Below are 17,238 nucleotides of genomic sequence, written 5' to 3' on the forward strand. Positions count from 1 at the left end.
GAGTTCCTTTGTTATTAAGTTATCACAGCCCAGTCTTTTTTCTCTCTTTTTAAGGCTGGGAGGGTTGCCTCTCCTCTCTCATTAGTCTTTGGCCTGCTCCAGCCTCCATTTCCCCTCCATTCCCATCCATTTTGTCACAGATATCCCACACCCACCTGCTCATGACTCCCTCAGCATCTGCTTTACTCCTAAAATCTCACTCCATCAACATAATGGACACATTGTTGGACACATAGGCTGTCCCCTGCTAGGGTTACCAACTGCCTCAATGAGCTGGAAACTGAAGGGTTTCCTGGGACATGGGACGTCAGTGCAGAAACCAACAGTGGCCCAGGAAAATCAGTCTACTTCCACCTCAACCCTTCTGTCAAACCCTCCCTGAGCTCCTTCCTGTTCAACTGTGACAAATTGTACTGAGCTGCCCTCCCTTTATCTCTTCAATTGAACTGAAATTTGTGTGTCTCTAAAAAACCCCAGGGACCTCAAACAGAAGCCTCACTTTTCCTCACACTAAAGGTGACCAGAATTATTGACTGAATGCTCCTGTCCTTTGAAATGCATGTTAAATCCTAATACCCAATCTGATGGTATTGGAGGTGGAGCATTTTGGGGGTCATTAGGCTATAAGGGTAGGGCTCTCAGGAATGAGATTAGTGCCCTTATATAAGAGACCCCAAGAGAGCTCCCTTGCCCCTTCATTCATGTTAGGAAACAGCTAAAGGACAGCCATCTCTGCCCTGGCTGGTGTGCCTTAGTGGACTGAGTGCTGCCCTGAGAACCAAAGGGTAGCGATTCCATTCCCAGTCAGGACACCTGCCTGGGTTGCAAGCCAGGTCCTCAGTAGGGGGCATTCAAGAGGCAGCCACACATTGATATTTCTCTCCCTCTTTTTCTCCCTCTCTTCCTCTCTCTCTAATAAATAAATAAATAAATGAAATCTTAAAAAAAAAAAAAAAAAAAAACATAGATAGCCACCTCTGAACCTGGACCTCACCAGACACTGAATCTGCCTTGATCTTAGAACTTCCAGTGGACAGAACTGTGAGAAGCAAATTTCTGTTGTTTATCAGTCACCCACTCTCTGATACTTCTGTTAAAGCAGCCTGAATGACTAAGATGCATGGGCAAATTCCTTCCCTTTTCTGTATCTCAGTCACCCTAGGGGGCAGAGGACCTGCCCTTCTATCTACTATCTGCCATCTTTCTCGGCAATTTTGGCACTCCTCTCAATGGCCCAAGTGTCACCCTATCTGCGCAATCCATCTGCCTTCTCAACTAGGTGACTTTTGTTTTCACTCTGCATTGGACACCGGCACAGCCACCATGTGGACCCCACCAGCACGGAGAACTGTTCTAGAGTTCTCTCTGCCCTTCTCTGGGTCCACCATTCTTGCCTGCCCACGCTTTCACTCTGCCGTGGTAACCAAATCTACTCTTGATCCTTATTTAAGACTTCTAGCCAATCCATTCCTCTCAATTTTCCTTGCTCATTAAAGCCTCCTCTGATTTCTGCTAACTCCACACAGATGTTTCAGTGCTGTTTTCTCCAGCACCCTACACGCTTCAGCTTCCAATTCTCCTACTACTTTTCATTTATCCATTTATTTCAACAAATGTTTATTTTTATTTATGAATTTTTACTAACCTGTGTTACCTCAATGAATGTAATAACGAAATACAATACATCATATTTATTGACTCCCATGGAATTGCAATATTTACTGTTTCAGCTTTGATTCTGTTATCTTCACATGGTTTTATGTTTTGGTTCTAATGTGAACAGAAATTCATTTTTTAATCTTAGAATAACAGATTCAAATTCTCTATAAATATATATTTTTATCCTATTTGCAAAAATAGTTCAGCATCTTGAGTTCAACAAGTGTTTGTGAAGTGCTGACTGTGGACCATTTGTATGACAAGTGATGAAGATAAAAATGTTAAGTGAGATCAGGTTCCCTGTCCTCACTGGGCCTATAGTACATTAGGAGAAACAGAGAAACAGTAATGTAGTAACTATTGTATTAGAAGTGAACTGCTATGGGAGCACACAGAAAGAAAATTTCCCAAATTAATGAGAACATAAGAGTGACAAAAAATGAACTCCCCAAATAAGCATACCATTTAATGTTCCCTTGACCCCTGCTGTTGCCTAGCAACTGCAGCTATCCCAAATCTTTTCCATACAGTTCTCTCTAAGCAGATGAACTTTCTGACACCCTCATCCATCTTCCTCTCCACCACAAACCACCTCTGTATCTTTTTCAGTCCTTCCTTCCCCGTATCTTAGAAGAAAGGCATTTTTCTTTCCTTTCTCAAAAAAACCCACACAGGCTATGCTCTGGATCTCATCCCTCAATCCCTCAACTTGGTTCCATCAATTAGAAAGCAATAGGAAGAAGGATGGCACATAGGAAATAGCATGAATAAAAGACTGAGCATTAAACTGCATGTCAGGAGACCTGGGTTGGAGCCCCAGCTTTGCTCTAACTTGCCCTGTGACTGGAGCAGGTGGTTTCGCCTCTCTGCATCTCGGTAGATGGTAGACAGCCACAAATGAAGAAGCTGGGCTACCAGACCTCTACAGTATCTCTAGGTCTAACATTCCACAGCTCTTACTTCTCATTCTCAGTCTTCTTCTCTTCACTGGCTTCTCCTATATCCAAAAATGTGTTGCTATCTTCCTTCCTCATGTAGAGAGTAATCCACTTATTTTTCCCTTCCTATATCCAGGTCCTATATACTCTAAACACTTTTCTGCTCTATTAAAACTGTTCTCTTAAGTTACCAATGCTTAACGGCTGAGTCCTTTTTCTCACACCTGAAGTGACATCACCCCCTCATCCGATGTACATGACAATGGGGCACTCTGGGTTCCCTTGCCCTGGGTGCTACCTCTTCCATCTTCTTTGCTGGTTGACCTTTCACCTCCCTTTTGACCTCCATCTAAGGTGGTTCCACACAATTTAAGCTTTAGTATCTAACTTTTCTCTGTCACCACTCACCCTCTCCGAAGGCCACAAGCTCTAGGTAAGACCTACAAATGATTTGTCCAACCATAATACAATGGCTCACTAGCAAGTAAGACTCAAAACGGGGTCAGTCAGATGTAGCAATTGCTGAGGACTTACTAGGGGCACTGAGAACTTCCCTAAGTAGAAACCAATGGCAACACTACTTGGCTGAATTGGGAACCCATGGGATACTCTTACCTTTCGCCGCTTTAGGAAGTCCAGGGCAATCTGCACATTCTGCAGCCTATGAAACCGCATCCTACCCTTCTCCCGGGGCTGCAAACAAAAAAAGGGGGTGTTAGGTCTAGCTACACCAATTACCCATGCAGACCACTTTCTCCTTTCATTTCAAAGACTAAAAAGACCACAAAGAATTCCTCACAGCTGAAGCCAGGCATAGGAGCATTCGTGAAGCACCCTTCAGTGGCAGAACCTGTGTATGTCGCCATGCTCTCTTAGGCTTCCGAAGGCCTAGATTACCACTGTGACTCCCATGAACACACAGCATCTTTTGACTGCTAACGCTGAACCAGTGCCACAGCTTCTCTACCGGTTCTTCTGTAGTCCTAAGTGGCAGAACCTGATCACAGATGTGAAATTAATGGGGGTGAGGACTCAATGGCTCCTAAAATCAAGGTTAAATACTATTATAAAGAAGGGTGGAAAGTCTTAATTGCATATTGCACAGTAATGGACAGCGCCAACCTTATTCCAAACCTGGCAAAAGAAGCCAGAGGTAGCTAATTTCAAACTGAGGAATGAGGAGTTACATATGCTCAATAAACAAGTATAAAAATTTCTGAATGAAACTCAAAAATCAGGAAGAAACTTATCTTCCAGGAAGATGGGTGTCCATGCAGGAAAGCTACCCTTTACCCCCATATGAAATACCCAGAGCTAACAAAACCTTGATGATGTAGGGGTGTTCAACATAATAACACCCAAAAATGTATTTTCTGCCAGACACTTAATCCTAGATGTCACACAAGCCACAGAAGAGGAGCCCATCTCCATCTGGTGCCTCTGGTGCCCTATCCACAGCTCAGTGACTATCCATTCAAAAAGTACACTAAGTCTGTTTGCCCAACGAGTACATGCAGAAATGGCTATCTACTCCTGGAATGGTTTCTCCTACTCACTTTCCAATGTTGTTTTTATTCTCCTAAAATTGGGACTAAGACATTATTCTCACTAGATATACCCAGTTCATTTGTAAATGTCAAATTAGTACTAATTAAAGGCTGATAAAAGATAAAGTAGCCCTGTTATGGTCCCCCACAGAGGAAACCTTCCCTCAAGTTGAAATGAGCAAAAAGTAACTCAACAGGTGGAAAGATAAGGTAGAGACATTTCTCTGGGTGACCTCCAACACTTCTAAGCAACACTCCCAAACTAGGATACCTACAAGGATGTTGAGGCCTCTCTGGGCAACTTAAGTCAAAAGTTTAGGAAAAACCTTTTTAGCAAGAATTTCTTCTCAGTCATTTCAGCTAAATTATAAATACGGCTTAAAGAACAGTAAGCCTGTGAAACTGAATATTCCCAAGGCAATGGAAAGGGAGATCAATGAAGTAAAAATGTGACTTTAAGAGGACAGGGAATGGGGAATATTAACTAATCCCTGTTCCCAGAGAAAGATCATGGGCTATAATTTAGGGTCTGCAAGCAGGAAATGCCCCTTCCACACACCCTAAAATTTACACATATGTATTCCCCACCAAAAATAAATAATCTTAAGAGCATGCAAATTAAATCTCTGTCCTCTACAGCAACCAGAGATACCACTGACCAAAACAGAGGCTCTCCATGCAGTGAGTAGTTTGCAAACAACAGGCTATTTTGAAAACAAACAGTGTGGCGTGTGGTGAAAACCTAGAGGCTAGAGAGGTGGAGAGAGAATACCTACCAGTTAGTCTGGATCAGCAATTAACTGTCATGCTATCAATTAAACTTTCCACAATTCTTCAATCTGGACTCAGGCAACACAGCAAGACCACAAGAAAGTTATGGGTCTCTAGGTCTCAGAAGGACTTGATGCCTTCAAACACCATTATTTTTCTGTGCCAACCATTCTCAAGCAAAATAATTCCCACTTCAGGATCACCCAACAGTGGCCAGGGGTGCAATTAGTTTTAACTACTTTCTTTGGGACCCAGAGTCCCAAGTGGATAGGGAAGAAGGCAATTGGTACTAAGCTACTGGAGACCTGGAAAACCTCAGACTCTCTGGTGGTCCTGCAGTGCCTGCCAGCTGGGAAGCCGGCATTGCCAAGAAAACCTACTACATCATCATCATCTTCCTCCTCCTGCTCCTCGCTGTTTGCATGGCGCCAGGAGGGCATGCTCACCAGACGGAGGGTCTTCAGCCCTGCTGGCTCCTTTGGCCACCAACCAAGGCAAAGATACAACAGAGTAACAGGAAATGTACAACACAAAAACGAAAGGGAAATAAATGCAACATTAAACAAACAAAAAAGATGAAAATACCCTCCCACATCCAAAAAGATGTAAAGACCAGAACAGATGGTTTTATGGAACACGTCTTCATTTCTCCATAGCCACCCACCCTCTCTGCTTCTGTGAATCAATGGACGGAAAAAGAGAAATGTGAGTAACTGTGAAAGAGATACTTGGATTGTTTTCAGTGAAAATGACATCTTCTGACTATCTCCATAAACTCTTGTAGGTTTTCAAAAATTAGGAAAAGAAATTAGATTGAAGTGGTGTTAACCTGTTTTGTAAGCAATGGCACCAAAAATGTCAGTTTCCAACATAAAATCACTGCAAGTTCATCAAATATACCAGGCAAATTGCACAAAATATAACTTGGTGAGCACTGAAGAATAAAGTCCAGCACAGTGAAGGTGAAATTCTGAATATATATGAGATTTATAAATGAGGGCCAGAGAAAAAAAACTAGAATTCACCCTGTGCTGGTTGTGGAACATAATAGCATCTGTCAATTTGAGGCCATTAAAAATTACAAAATTAATTCTATTGCAAGGCAAAAAATATGTGAACCAGAACAAAGGGACTAAAGGAAGCCAAACCCAATCCTAAAAGAAACTGAGTATTATTACTTAGGGAATAAAATGTACTATGCCAAATTCTGTTCTTGAAACACAAGAAACAAGAAGAATCACCAATGGCAGTGAGTGGGCTGAGCTTCTCAGACTACTCAAGCTATGCGCCTCTCTTCAGTTCTCTTTCCTCGCAGATGTTTCCAGAATTCAACCCTAGACTTTTCTAATTGAAAATTATGTTGTCTATGATGCTAGAAATAGAATAGAAGCTGCACAAGATCCTCTGCTTCCATTAGGCTCAAATATATGAAAGAACGGGCCTGCCAAGTGAGGCTGTTTGGATTCTGCAAACAAAGCAAGTAGAAAAACTATTTCCCCCTGATACATCAGGAGGGGTTTCCCACAAGCACCGTGTAGTACAGTTTCGGAGGGGGCAGGCACAGTTACTTGTCCAAGGGGCCCAAATGTACTGTATCCAGGGCAGTGCTCAGACATCAACTGTGGCATTTCTCCAAAACTATGGGTCTCCATAAATCACAGAAAGGAAGAAATGAGGTGAATTGGAAAAAACTAACTTTAAACACCTGGGTTTTTAAATGTACATTTCAGGACCCGAGCTGAACACAGAAAATTAAATAATTCATAGTAAATGGGAAAATAGAAAAAAGTCTATATAGACTAAAAATAAAACTCTGGAAGGAAAAATACACCTTATTCAAAACTTTAAATGTGAATCTACTAACCCTAAAATACTACTCATATCTACAAATGGATAAGAAAAGGAGAAAGTATGCAGTTATGAAAGGAATGTAACTGATATCAAATTTATCAAGAAATGAGTATATATGACACATCAATCTGAATTAGGATAAAATCACATCATATGTAAACTGCAAGTCTGAGTTAGAAATAAAGTCCATCAATAATAATCTCTTCTACTTCTTCCTCCCAAGTGACAGAGCAAGCAGTGATGGCCACTGCCCCACCACTCAGCAAGATGGACCAATGCGTCATTCACGGGCCATACCCGTGAGGCCACTCATTGGGAGGAGAGAGAAGCTCACCAGTTTGATGCCCGAGAGGACCTCCAGCAGAGAGATCAGGTTATGGCCATCCCGCAGATCTTCATACAGATCATTGATGTGCTTGCGGACCTGTGAAAGGGAGCGAACCAGACTGCTTTTTAGTTAATCTTGAATTATTTTATTATCTACACAAGAATCTCTGTAAACACAAATTTAAAAATTTGAAACTCGAAACAATAATAAAATTCAGGAATTTTCAATTTGGAGTACAACACATGAACACTTAACAGAAGTGTGTGTGTGTGTGTGTGTGTGTCTTTAATTGAAGCCAGATTTATTACACACTCTAGCCAACCCTGAACAATAATATTCTAGAAAGTTTGGAGATGTGGGGGGAAGGTGTCCTAATCACCCTGAAACACCTCAGGAATTATTATGGACCAAAGTGCGATACGGTGGCCAATGATGGACAGATGAGTCCAGCCGGAGGGAGAAGAGCCTTCCAGAGTGTGCTACCAAGAAAACTAAAATGCTAGGTATCCAGTGTTTCATAGGGTGCATATCTAATTTAACCCCTCTCTCACCAAATACTTCTAATAGTGAATTTGAGAATTATTTTCCTTTTGAGAAAAACAGTTCCAATTTTCTAACAGAAACAACAGGAAAACAAATCTCACTTTGGAAAAATATATGGTTAAAGTCAAATACTGTGCAAAATGCTTTACATGTTATCTCATCTATCCATTTATCCCTCACATCTACAGGGCGGCTTTTATTATTACTATTTAAAACATGAGACAATGAGGTACAGAGGTTAATAACTTGCTTGATGTTACAAGTGAAAACCTGGCCTCAGTTTGGCCTTTTTAAATTTTACTCTTTGTCATTAATTACTACACTTTATAATCAATCATAATTTCCTTTTATTTACTAAATCCAAATGACTGTCCTGTGAGGTTTATTTATGACCCATATTCTATAGGAGAAACTGAGGCTCTGAAACCTTAAGGTCATATAGCTTTGTAAGTGGCAGCTGGTCTGACTTATTGCAAGTCTAACAATAACTTCATTGAGTGATGCTCACAACACAACAACAGAAGATTAGTAGAAATTAAAAGAAGATTCATTTGCAACATAAATAATTTTTTAGACTATAAGGAGATATGATGATGGAAGCACAGGTCAGACTGATGCTGTTGCTGACTCTGAAGTATAAAGGAGGCCATGAGCCAGAGAGTGCAGGCAGCCTCTGGAAGCTGGAAAAGGCAAGAAAAAAACAGATTCTCTCCCAGAGCATCCAGAAATAATACAGCTCTCCTCACACCTTGACTTTAACCCCATTAAGACCTATTTGTTTTTTTTTTAATTTAATCTTTATTGTACTTTTTTCCATTACCATTTAATATTCTTATACCCCCTCGCCTCAGCCAATGAACACACTGTTGTCCATGTCCATGAGTCCTTTTTCCTTTCTGTTCAATTGCTCCATCCCCAATGCCCTTTTTAGCTGTCTTCTGCTCTCCATTTATGAGTCTGTCTCTGTTTTTCTTGTTAGTTTGGTTTGTTCATTAGATTCCATATATAAGACCTACTTTGAACATCTGCCCTCCAGAACTTTAAGAGAATACCTTTGTGTTGTTTAAAGCCACTAAAATAATAATAGTAGTAATAATAATAATTTATTATTTTCTAAATAATAATTTTAAAGGGCTAGTTTCAGAAGCAGTAAATTTCTAGTCATTGGAATTTTTCAAGTAAAAAGTGGGTTATTAAGACTTCTACATTTGTGTGGAAAACTGAACGATATGTCCTTTCCAATTGTAAAATATCAAACATTCAAAATAGAAAGGGAATCAGAAAAGATAAAGACTGGAATATTTGGGAAGACTTCCTGAAAGAGAAAGGAGTTGAAAAACTACAAATTGTTTTAATAGAAAAAAAGATGGGAAAATCACGTAAGACAAGGTATAGAGGTGAAAGTATGCAAGGTATGCATGTGTGTGTGTGTTACAGAATAAGGTAACAGGTAGATTACCCAATTGAAGAAAATGGCTCATGATGAATGACATAATAGCTTTCAAATAATGAAAGAAAATTTCTTCAATTTTTGTGCTATTTACAATATACTCACTATAGATATGACACACTTTTTAATTTAATCTGCAATATTCACATTCTTCTCTATCACTTGAAGTCTAGACAATGAACAATGCACCCAGCTCAGACTTGAGGCATTTGTTGATTTTCAGGGTGTCAATATGCCCACCATGACCAATTTCATGCTCCTAATATAACACTGCCAGATGTAATGTTGGGGAAAAAAGTGCAAGTAGTACACCATTATACAGTATTTTCATCACAGAGATACAACAGACATAATTAACCTCAAGAGCACAGACGATAATAACATTTAGTAAAATAATCATGAAGTGATGAGTTTTGAGTATGTACTATCTTTATTTTAAATAAAATATATTGAACTGTAAGTTTACAAATTTAATTTTTAATAATGGTTATGCTTAGCAATGAGCTCACAAAATTATCAAAAACCTAATATTTGAGTCTCACGAGCCCATGGAAGGGGCTCCAGCACACCAGTGGCTCCCCCTCCCTGAAACGGGCCCAAGGTCTCCAAATTCACAGCTGGAACAGCCACAGTGCACCACTAGCAGAAGTAAGCAGCCATGAGGATTGGAAAGCGAATAGACCTGACTAATTCAATTTTAAATATGTTGAATTTAAAACAGCGACAAAGGAGCTACAAATGGAATGTTCTTGAAGCAGCTGGAAATAATAGAATTCAATTTGGGTCAGCTGAGAACTTAAGTTAGAAGTCATATGCATCGAGGTGCTAGCTAGAGACATGGGAAATTTGGGGCTTTCAGGGTTAGGGAGCAAAAAAGAAGAGCAGAATGCTAAGGACTGAGCCTGGGGGAATAGCCAAAATTAGAAGGAAAAGATGGAAAAACAATCAATAAGGGGAGTTGGAGCGGAGGGAACGGGGAGACAGCCAGTGGCAGAGGTACACAAAAAAAACAAAGAAAATATAATCTAGGAAGGGTGATCACCAGTATCTAACGCTATGGGGCAAGGAGGATGAGGACAAAAAGGGTTTTTTCTTTTTAAACACTCTACAAATAAGAGTGTTTTGTGATAACAAACATTTTCTAAAAAGTGGTTGAATGGAAATCAGATTATAAATGAATGGTAGGTCAAAAATAAATCAGAAAATATTAAATATTGGTATTTAAGAAGAGACAACAATGAGGAATTTATTTTTGATAGATAACCTGAACATAGGGTATAAAAATCAGAAATGGGCACTGAATAATTATTTAAGTTAATCATAGTAGGATTGAGGACCAAGAGAGATCATATCATCAATAGATACTAAATACCAGAGAGTATTTATCCTGGCCAGATGGCTCAGCTGGTTAGAGAGCATCATCCCCATATACCAAGGTTGCAAGTTCAATTCCTGGTCAGGACACATACAAGAATCAGCCAATGAGTACATAAATAAGTGGGACAAACAGATGTCCCACTTATCTTTCTCTTTCACACATCTCTTTCTCTCTCAAATCAACTATATATATATATCACAGATTACTGAAAAGAAAAAGGAGGCACTTTGAAATGTAAAATTAATTTCACATCAAAGCCCCAAAATTCTAGGTATGTTTTACATCTGTGAATAGCAAAATCCAACCACCTTCCAACAAACTTAGAAAAAACTAGCTTGTTATATCTCTCAGTCTTTCCATGCTAATAATAACAAAGTAATTATGAACACCAACAGAAAGAGATACAGACAGAGATAATAGGAAACGAGAATATAGTAAGTCCCCCACCCCGGAGAATATTTAAGAACAGAGAACAATAGTCCTGTTTCTAAGCATGTTGGTCACAGCTCTGCCTAGAGAAGGATAAAGAACTAGTTAACATTTACTAGGGCTTCTATGTCAGAATTTTTCACATGCAGAGATAAGATTTATTTGGAGGGCTCGATTAACATCCCAAGATCACACAGCTAGTACATGGTCAAGCCAATCAAACAGAGGTCTGCCCCATTCTAAAGTCTCTACCACTTCTGCAAATACTAGGGTGACTCTGAAGTTTTCCTCAAATGTCTACTTTCTTTTAAGACTTTATTTATTTATTTTTAGAGAGAGGGAAAAAGAGAGAGAAAGAGAAACATTGATGTGCAAGAGAAATATCAATCAGTTGCCTCTCGCATGCCCCCTGACCAGACACCCGGCCGCCAGCCCAGGCATGTGCCAACTGGGAATCAAACTGGCAACCTCTCTGCAGGACAACACCCAACCCACTAAGCCACACCAGTCAGGCCTCCACAAGTAGCTCAAGGAAAAGCCCAGTGAACTAAGTAAGCATCAGAAGCTTCAGAGGTAGCCATGTGAAGCCATGAGTGCTCAGAAAGCATCAATGTGTGTGTTCCCAACAAATAATCATGCTAGTCTGTCAACAAATAAGATGAGTGGAAAACTTCAGCTATCCAGGTCCTTGACTGTACTCCCTGTGAAAATTGCTATCAAAATTAGTGAATGCCTCTAAAGAACATAAGCAAATGGCTAACAAACTCTTGGAAAAATGCTCAATATCATTAAACTCTCATGAAAAGATGATCAATATTATAAGCCATAAGGAAAATGTAAACCAAAACTAAAGAAAAATACCACTTCACAGCCACTAGGATGGCCACACTTTTTTTTTTGAAAAGATAAGTGTTTGATGGAGATGTAGAGAAACTGGAACCCTCATACACTGCTGGTGGGAATGTAAAGTGGTGCAGCTGTTTTGGAAAATAGTCTGACAGTTCCTCAAAGTTAAACACAAGTTACCATATGAGTAAGTAATTCCACTTCCAGGTATATAGCCAAGAGAATTGAAAAGATGTCCAGAAAAACAATCCTGTACATGAATGAATGTTCATGTACATGGCCAAAAAAGTAAAAATAGCCCTGGCTGGTGTGGCTCAGTGGACTAAGCGCCGGACTGCGAAGCAGAGGGTCGCTGGTTTGATTCCCAGTCAGGGCACATGGCCTGGGTTGCAGGCCAGGTTCCCCGGTGTGGGGAGTCCAAGAGGCAACCACACATTGATGTTTCTCTCCTTGTCTTTCTTCTCCCTCCCTTCCCCTCTGACTAAAAATAAGTAAGTAAAATCTTTTTTAAAAAAAGGTAAAAATAACCCAAATATCTATCAACTGATTGATGGGTAACCAAAGTGTGGTACATCCATACAATGGAACACTCTTTAGCAATAAATACTTATACATGCTATAACATGAATGAACCTTGAAAACATGCTACGTAAAAGAAGCAGTAAAGAAAAGGAACAGACCACACATTGTATAATTGCATTTATATGAGATATCTAGAATAGGCAAATCTATAGAGACAGAGAGTAGATTAGTGGTTGTCTTAGTGGTGATGACTGAAGGATACAAAGGGTACAGGATTTATTTTTGCTAGTGATCAAGATGTTCTAAAATTGAGTGTTATGATGGTTATACAACTCTGATAATATACTAAAAGCTACTGAATTATACACTTTAAGTGGGTAAATTGTATGGTATGTAAATTAAATCTCACAAAAGGTATTTTGAAAAATTAATAAATTACTAAATTTTGAGAGACCCCAGCCTATCCTAACCCAGGTCAATCCTCCCCAATCCCCCAGGCATTAATAAGCCAAGGAGAGCTCTGCTCTCCAATTTTTAAAAGATTGGCTTGAAGTTATGTAAGATAACAGCTTCGCCTAATTTCTGAGTGGCCTTTTTAGCCAAAGGAAATAAATTGCACTCAAGTGCTTGGAGTCAGAATCTGAGCCCAAAGGGACTTTAAAGATTACTGAACTCTAACACTCGCAGTTTATACAGATGGGCAAGTGTGTTGCCCAGAGAAGGTAAATAACTCATGTAACCCAATTTAGCTGGGAAGTGTCAGATCACTATTGCCTGACTCCAAGTTCAGTGCTTTCCCTTCACAAGGCTTCCACAATGTTTGAAGGGTAAAAACGACACATTAGCAACATTATTAAATTATAAAAGGATTCCCCCCAAAGGAACCAAGGATTGTCATGTAGTATTCTTTGATATCTGCAGAAAACCTGATCTACAAAAGCTCTCCTCAACACTGTTAAAAGAAAATACAAGCAGCTAAATTTTCTTGATCCAAACTATGTTGAAGAGCAAAAACATTAAATTAATATAAAATAAAATAAAACAAACCAAAATATAATAAAATAGGTCACAGGTGAAAGTTTTAAACAGTATGTTATTTACTTTCATCTACACTGATGAAAAGATACAGAAAAAGTCAAAGTGAGCCTGGTAACTTTGAATGGATTTCTAGATGTCTAGATTTCTAGATTTCTAAACTATAGGAGGGAAAGTCCATATTGATTGTGGCCAAATTTATCTTCCAGGAAAAGCAGAAAGAAAGAAAGGGAGGGAAGAAAGGGAGGGAGGGAGGGAGGGGGGGAGGGAGGGCCCACACATTATATATATAGTTGGCCTATGCTTTTCACTCAGGAAAGAACTGTGCTCAAGTGCAGGAAATAAGAGGGAAGGCTGGAATCCCTGATGGAGTAAGTGGAGTAAGAGAGAGAAACAAAGTATAAAGCTCTTTGCACATCAGAATTCTTTCCTCTCTCTCTGTGTTAGGAGTCCCTTAAATTCTGAGAAATCTAACTGGTACCAGCCAAGTCTAATTAACAAAGATCCTCTGAGGATAACTCTAAAAATCCACAACAGGTAGCTTTCCTGAGTAGGCACAGGGAGTAGAGAACCCAAGCCCAGACGTAGGCCTAAAACTTTCGGGGAGGGCTGAGATGAATTCAGAGTGAAATCACGATCTGAAAACTCAGGTCCGGCAGAGACAGCCACAAACCACCACCACATGCCACACTAGAGCAAGGAAAGTAACATTCTTCTCCTAGTGTCTGACCAACACTACTTGGTCAATCTCCTAAATTAAACTCCACTGCTAGTTTCCTCTCACCTTTCCCACAGACACCAATAAGCCAAGAGGTGTGAAAGCACAGGCAGTATGCAGGGAGCAGTGAAGTTTTCTCATGTGGCCACAGCAGAGGCTGCGCAGGAGAGAGTGCCTGAAATCACAGAGCTGTCTACTATCCTGTGTTTGCTTAGCCTCAATCAGAGACAAACTGAGAACAAGAGTAAAAATTTGGAGTTTAAAAGTTTTGCTGGCTTATCTGGAGTTCTTAACTAAAACTTCAGGAAAGCCAGTGGCTTTCAGATTGCATACATGAATAAAAATCAAATAAACTATTTCATCTGCTAGATTAAATATTGGCCTTCCCTGAAGTCAACAGGAACTGATCACATAGGGCATTTCTTCTTCTTAGGAACTCATGCTCTCATTTCTTTCTCATCCTCTCATCCTTCCTTGAGGTTCTGTTTGAGGGGATAGATTTTTATCAGCTACCAGGACCTAGATATATGGCAAGGATAATTTAAATAAAACCTAAACTTTAGCCCTGGCTGGTGTAGCTCAGTGGACTGAGCGTGGGCCTATGAATCAAAGAATCATGGTTCGATTCCCATTCAGGGCACATGCCTGGGTTGCAGGCCAGTTCCCAGCAGAGGATGCACAAGAGGCAACAAACCATACATTGATATTTCTCTTCCTCTCTAAAGATAAATAAATAAAATCTAACCCCCCCCCAACAAAAAACCCTAAACTCTAGGTCTTTCTTTTTGATGGTTCTGGCATATAAGCAGAAGTTTTAGGTTTATAGGCTCATATTCTAAGTTAGGTTATTTCTATATTTCAGATGTTTACATCCTTAACAGATCTCTTTTAAGAGTGGACCGACAGTGTTCTCAAATATAAAGAGGAAATTAATGTGCTTATTTCAGAACAAAAAGATATTTGAGAATCCAAAAGATCTTAGGACAACTACATCTAGAATTTGAGACTTGGTTGCTTAGGTCTTCAGAGCAGTCAACTTGACAATGGCAACATTAACGTGGGTATACTCGGGGAGCGAAGCAAAGGAGGCTTGAGTTATAAACAACAAATCTTGATCCCTAAAGCTCAGCCCAAATTTCAAGGAATTCCAGCATGAACTCAATGCCTCTGATTAGCAGTGAATCTCTCTCTGAAATATCCTAACATGAGAAAATGCCACTGGAACTCTAAGAGTAAAGTCTGAGAAGAGATGACAGATAGCCAGGGATTTAAGTAAAGCTCTGGCTGGTCTCCAACTTCTAGCAATGATGTGTTGGTCTCCAACTTCTAGCAATGATGTGTTCCTTTAGTTTCTCTCACTGGGCCTCCTGTCATCACACAGCACTGAGAGAGAGGAGAGTTCCAACAGGCAACATCAGCTACAAATGAATGGCAGGCAACCAGAGCACCTGTATCCAACTACAAAGTTTAGGAGGACAAGCTTGAGACCGGATAAATTCAGCTCTTCCAATTGTTGAAGAGTAAATGCAGGGCAAGTTGAGAGCATATTCAGGAGAAAGAATAAATAATTTCGAAAGGAAGACTCATGACTGATCTTTAGCTCCATTGTCACTAGCTGCATGGGTTTGGGAGGTCACTCAATCTGCTATTTAACAATTCTCATTTTCCTTAGTTGTGAAAATTAAAAGAAGAAGATACTTTTACCTCCTTCAGGGCTATAAGGATCAAGTTAGATAAGAATGTGCTTTGTAAGCTATAAAGCATTTTCAAAATATTATTACTCAAGGCAATAAATACTTATCGGATGCTTCTTGTGTCCCTGCTGCAGTGCTTGGTACAGAAAGTAGCACAATACACTCTAGCATTCAATGAAGAGACCAATGTTTGAACATACAAGACAACTCTTCAAAGTGGTATGGAATAGAGATGAAGTTGCAGTTAATTTAGTTCAAGGGATAGAGGCCAGAGTCTCAGGTAGGTGATAATGATAAGGGTAAGTGGGTAATGGCTAAGGAGGCTGGGAAGTGCATTCTAAGGGGAAATAAATAAGCAAAGAGGTGTGAAAATACAGTGTTTAGGGAGCAGTACATTGTCTCGTGTGGCTACAGCACAGGCTACACAGGGAAAGAGTACCTAGAAATGATGCTGGACAGATTGGAACCAGGTTACGAAGGGCTCTGCATCATGGCAGAGTTACATGTTATCAGTCAACAGGCAACTGTACACACACTGGAAGAATTAGAGGAGAACATCAGGTTTTTTCCTCCCCTTCCTTCTTTGTGCTCCCACTGAAAAAATAAGACACGATATCTGCCTCCAAGTTATAATCTAGCAGAAAAATAAATGCTACAGGTGCTACAAGAGAAGTACATAAGGAACACAGGGAAGGGCAGAAAGGGTAGTCAATTCCACATGGTGGGGGAAAGAAAATATTTATTAAGGAGGTGTCAAGTTGGTTTTATCCAGGCAGAACAGAGGTGGGGAAAGTGTTCCACAAAGAGGAAGCAGTATGAGAAAGATATAGAGTCATAAAATAGCGTGGCATATAGTTTGGCAAGAGTTTAAGGTATGAGAGATATATGATGCTATAAACCTGGAAAAGTAGGCAGAAGCCAGCACCAGTACTGCAAAGGCCAAGTTCTGAAATTTCAGTTCTGCCTCTTTCTAATGGTATGACCTTAAACAGCGGGCTTAACCTCTCTCAACCTCACTGTCTTCACTAATAAAATGAGAATATTAAAAGAATCTACAGCACAGGGTCACTAAAGAATTGAAACTAATATAAAATAATATTGAATGTCAACTGTAATTGAAAAAAATTGTAAAGGTCACTGAAGGATTAATGTGAAGGACTTGGTCTGATTTGCAGCTAACACTCAATAAACCACTACTACTATTATCACCAGCATCATGTATTATAGAAAACTTTAGTAGGAGACTACTATAGTGGTCAAGGCAAGTAATGAAGAGGCTCTGGACTAGAGCAGCGGTTAAGAGGATGAGGGAGAGAAGTCAGATGCAACACTTTCTGAGTTAGAAGTGATTATAGTACGATTCTAAGTTCCAAACTTGGACAGCTGGGTACACGAGCAAAAATATTTAGCAACCTGGGATATGCTCAATATAGGATATATCGGGGTAACAGTCAGGTGAATGTGTCTAGCACACCATGGGGTATGCAGGGCCTTGGCTTAGGAAAGAATTCAGAAAAAGGCTCTATCAT

At 39.9% G+C, this 17,238-nt stretch overlaps 1 protein-coding gene across 14 annotated transcripts in view; it reads right to left on the bottom strand.

The window, feature by feature from the left end:
- MACF1 (microtubule actin crosslinking factor 1) overlaps positions 1-17,238 on the bottom strand; it is a 329,873-nt gene that overhangs the window by 183,666 nt on the left and 128,969 nt on the right. For all 14 annotated transcript variants that reach the window (XM_037032518.1, XM_037032516.1, XM_037032508.1 and 11 more), the window contains exons 3-4: positions 7,101-7,190; positions 3,213-3,290 (exon numbers count right to left, since the gene is read on the bottom strand). In XM_037032518.1, the coding sequence (XP_036888413.1) occupies positions 3,213-3,290; positions 7,101-7,190 (168 nt within the window). The remainder of the gene's footprint in view (positions 1-3,212; positions 3,291-7,100; positions 7,191-17,238) is intronic.

The sequence above is a fragment of the Sturnira hondurensis genome, unplaced genomic scaffold, assembly GCF_014824575.4.
Source record: "Sturnira hondurensis isolate 20B ecotype Veracruz unplaced genomic scaffold, ASM1482457v3 Scaffold0021490, whole genome shotgun sequence".
Classification (NCBI taxonomy): domain Eukaryota; kingdom Metazoa; phylum Chordata; class Mammalia; order Chiroptera; family Phyllostomidae; genus Sturnira; species Sturnira hondurensis.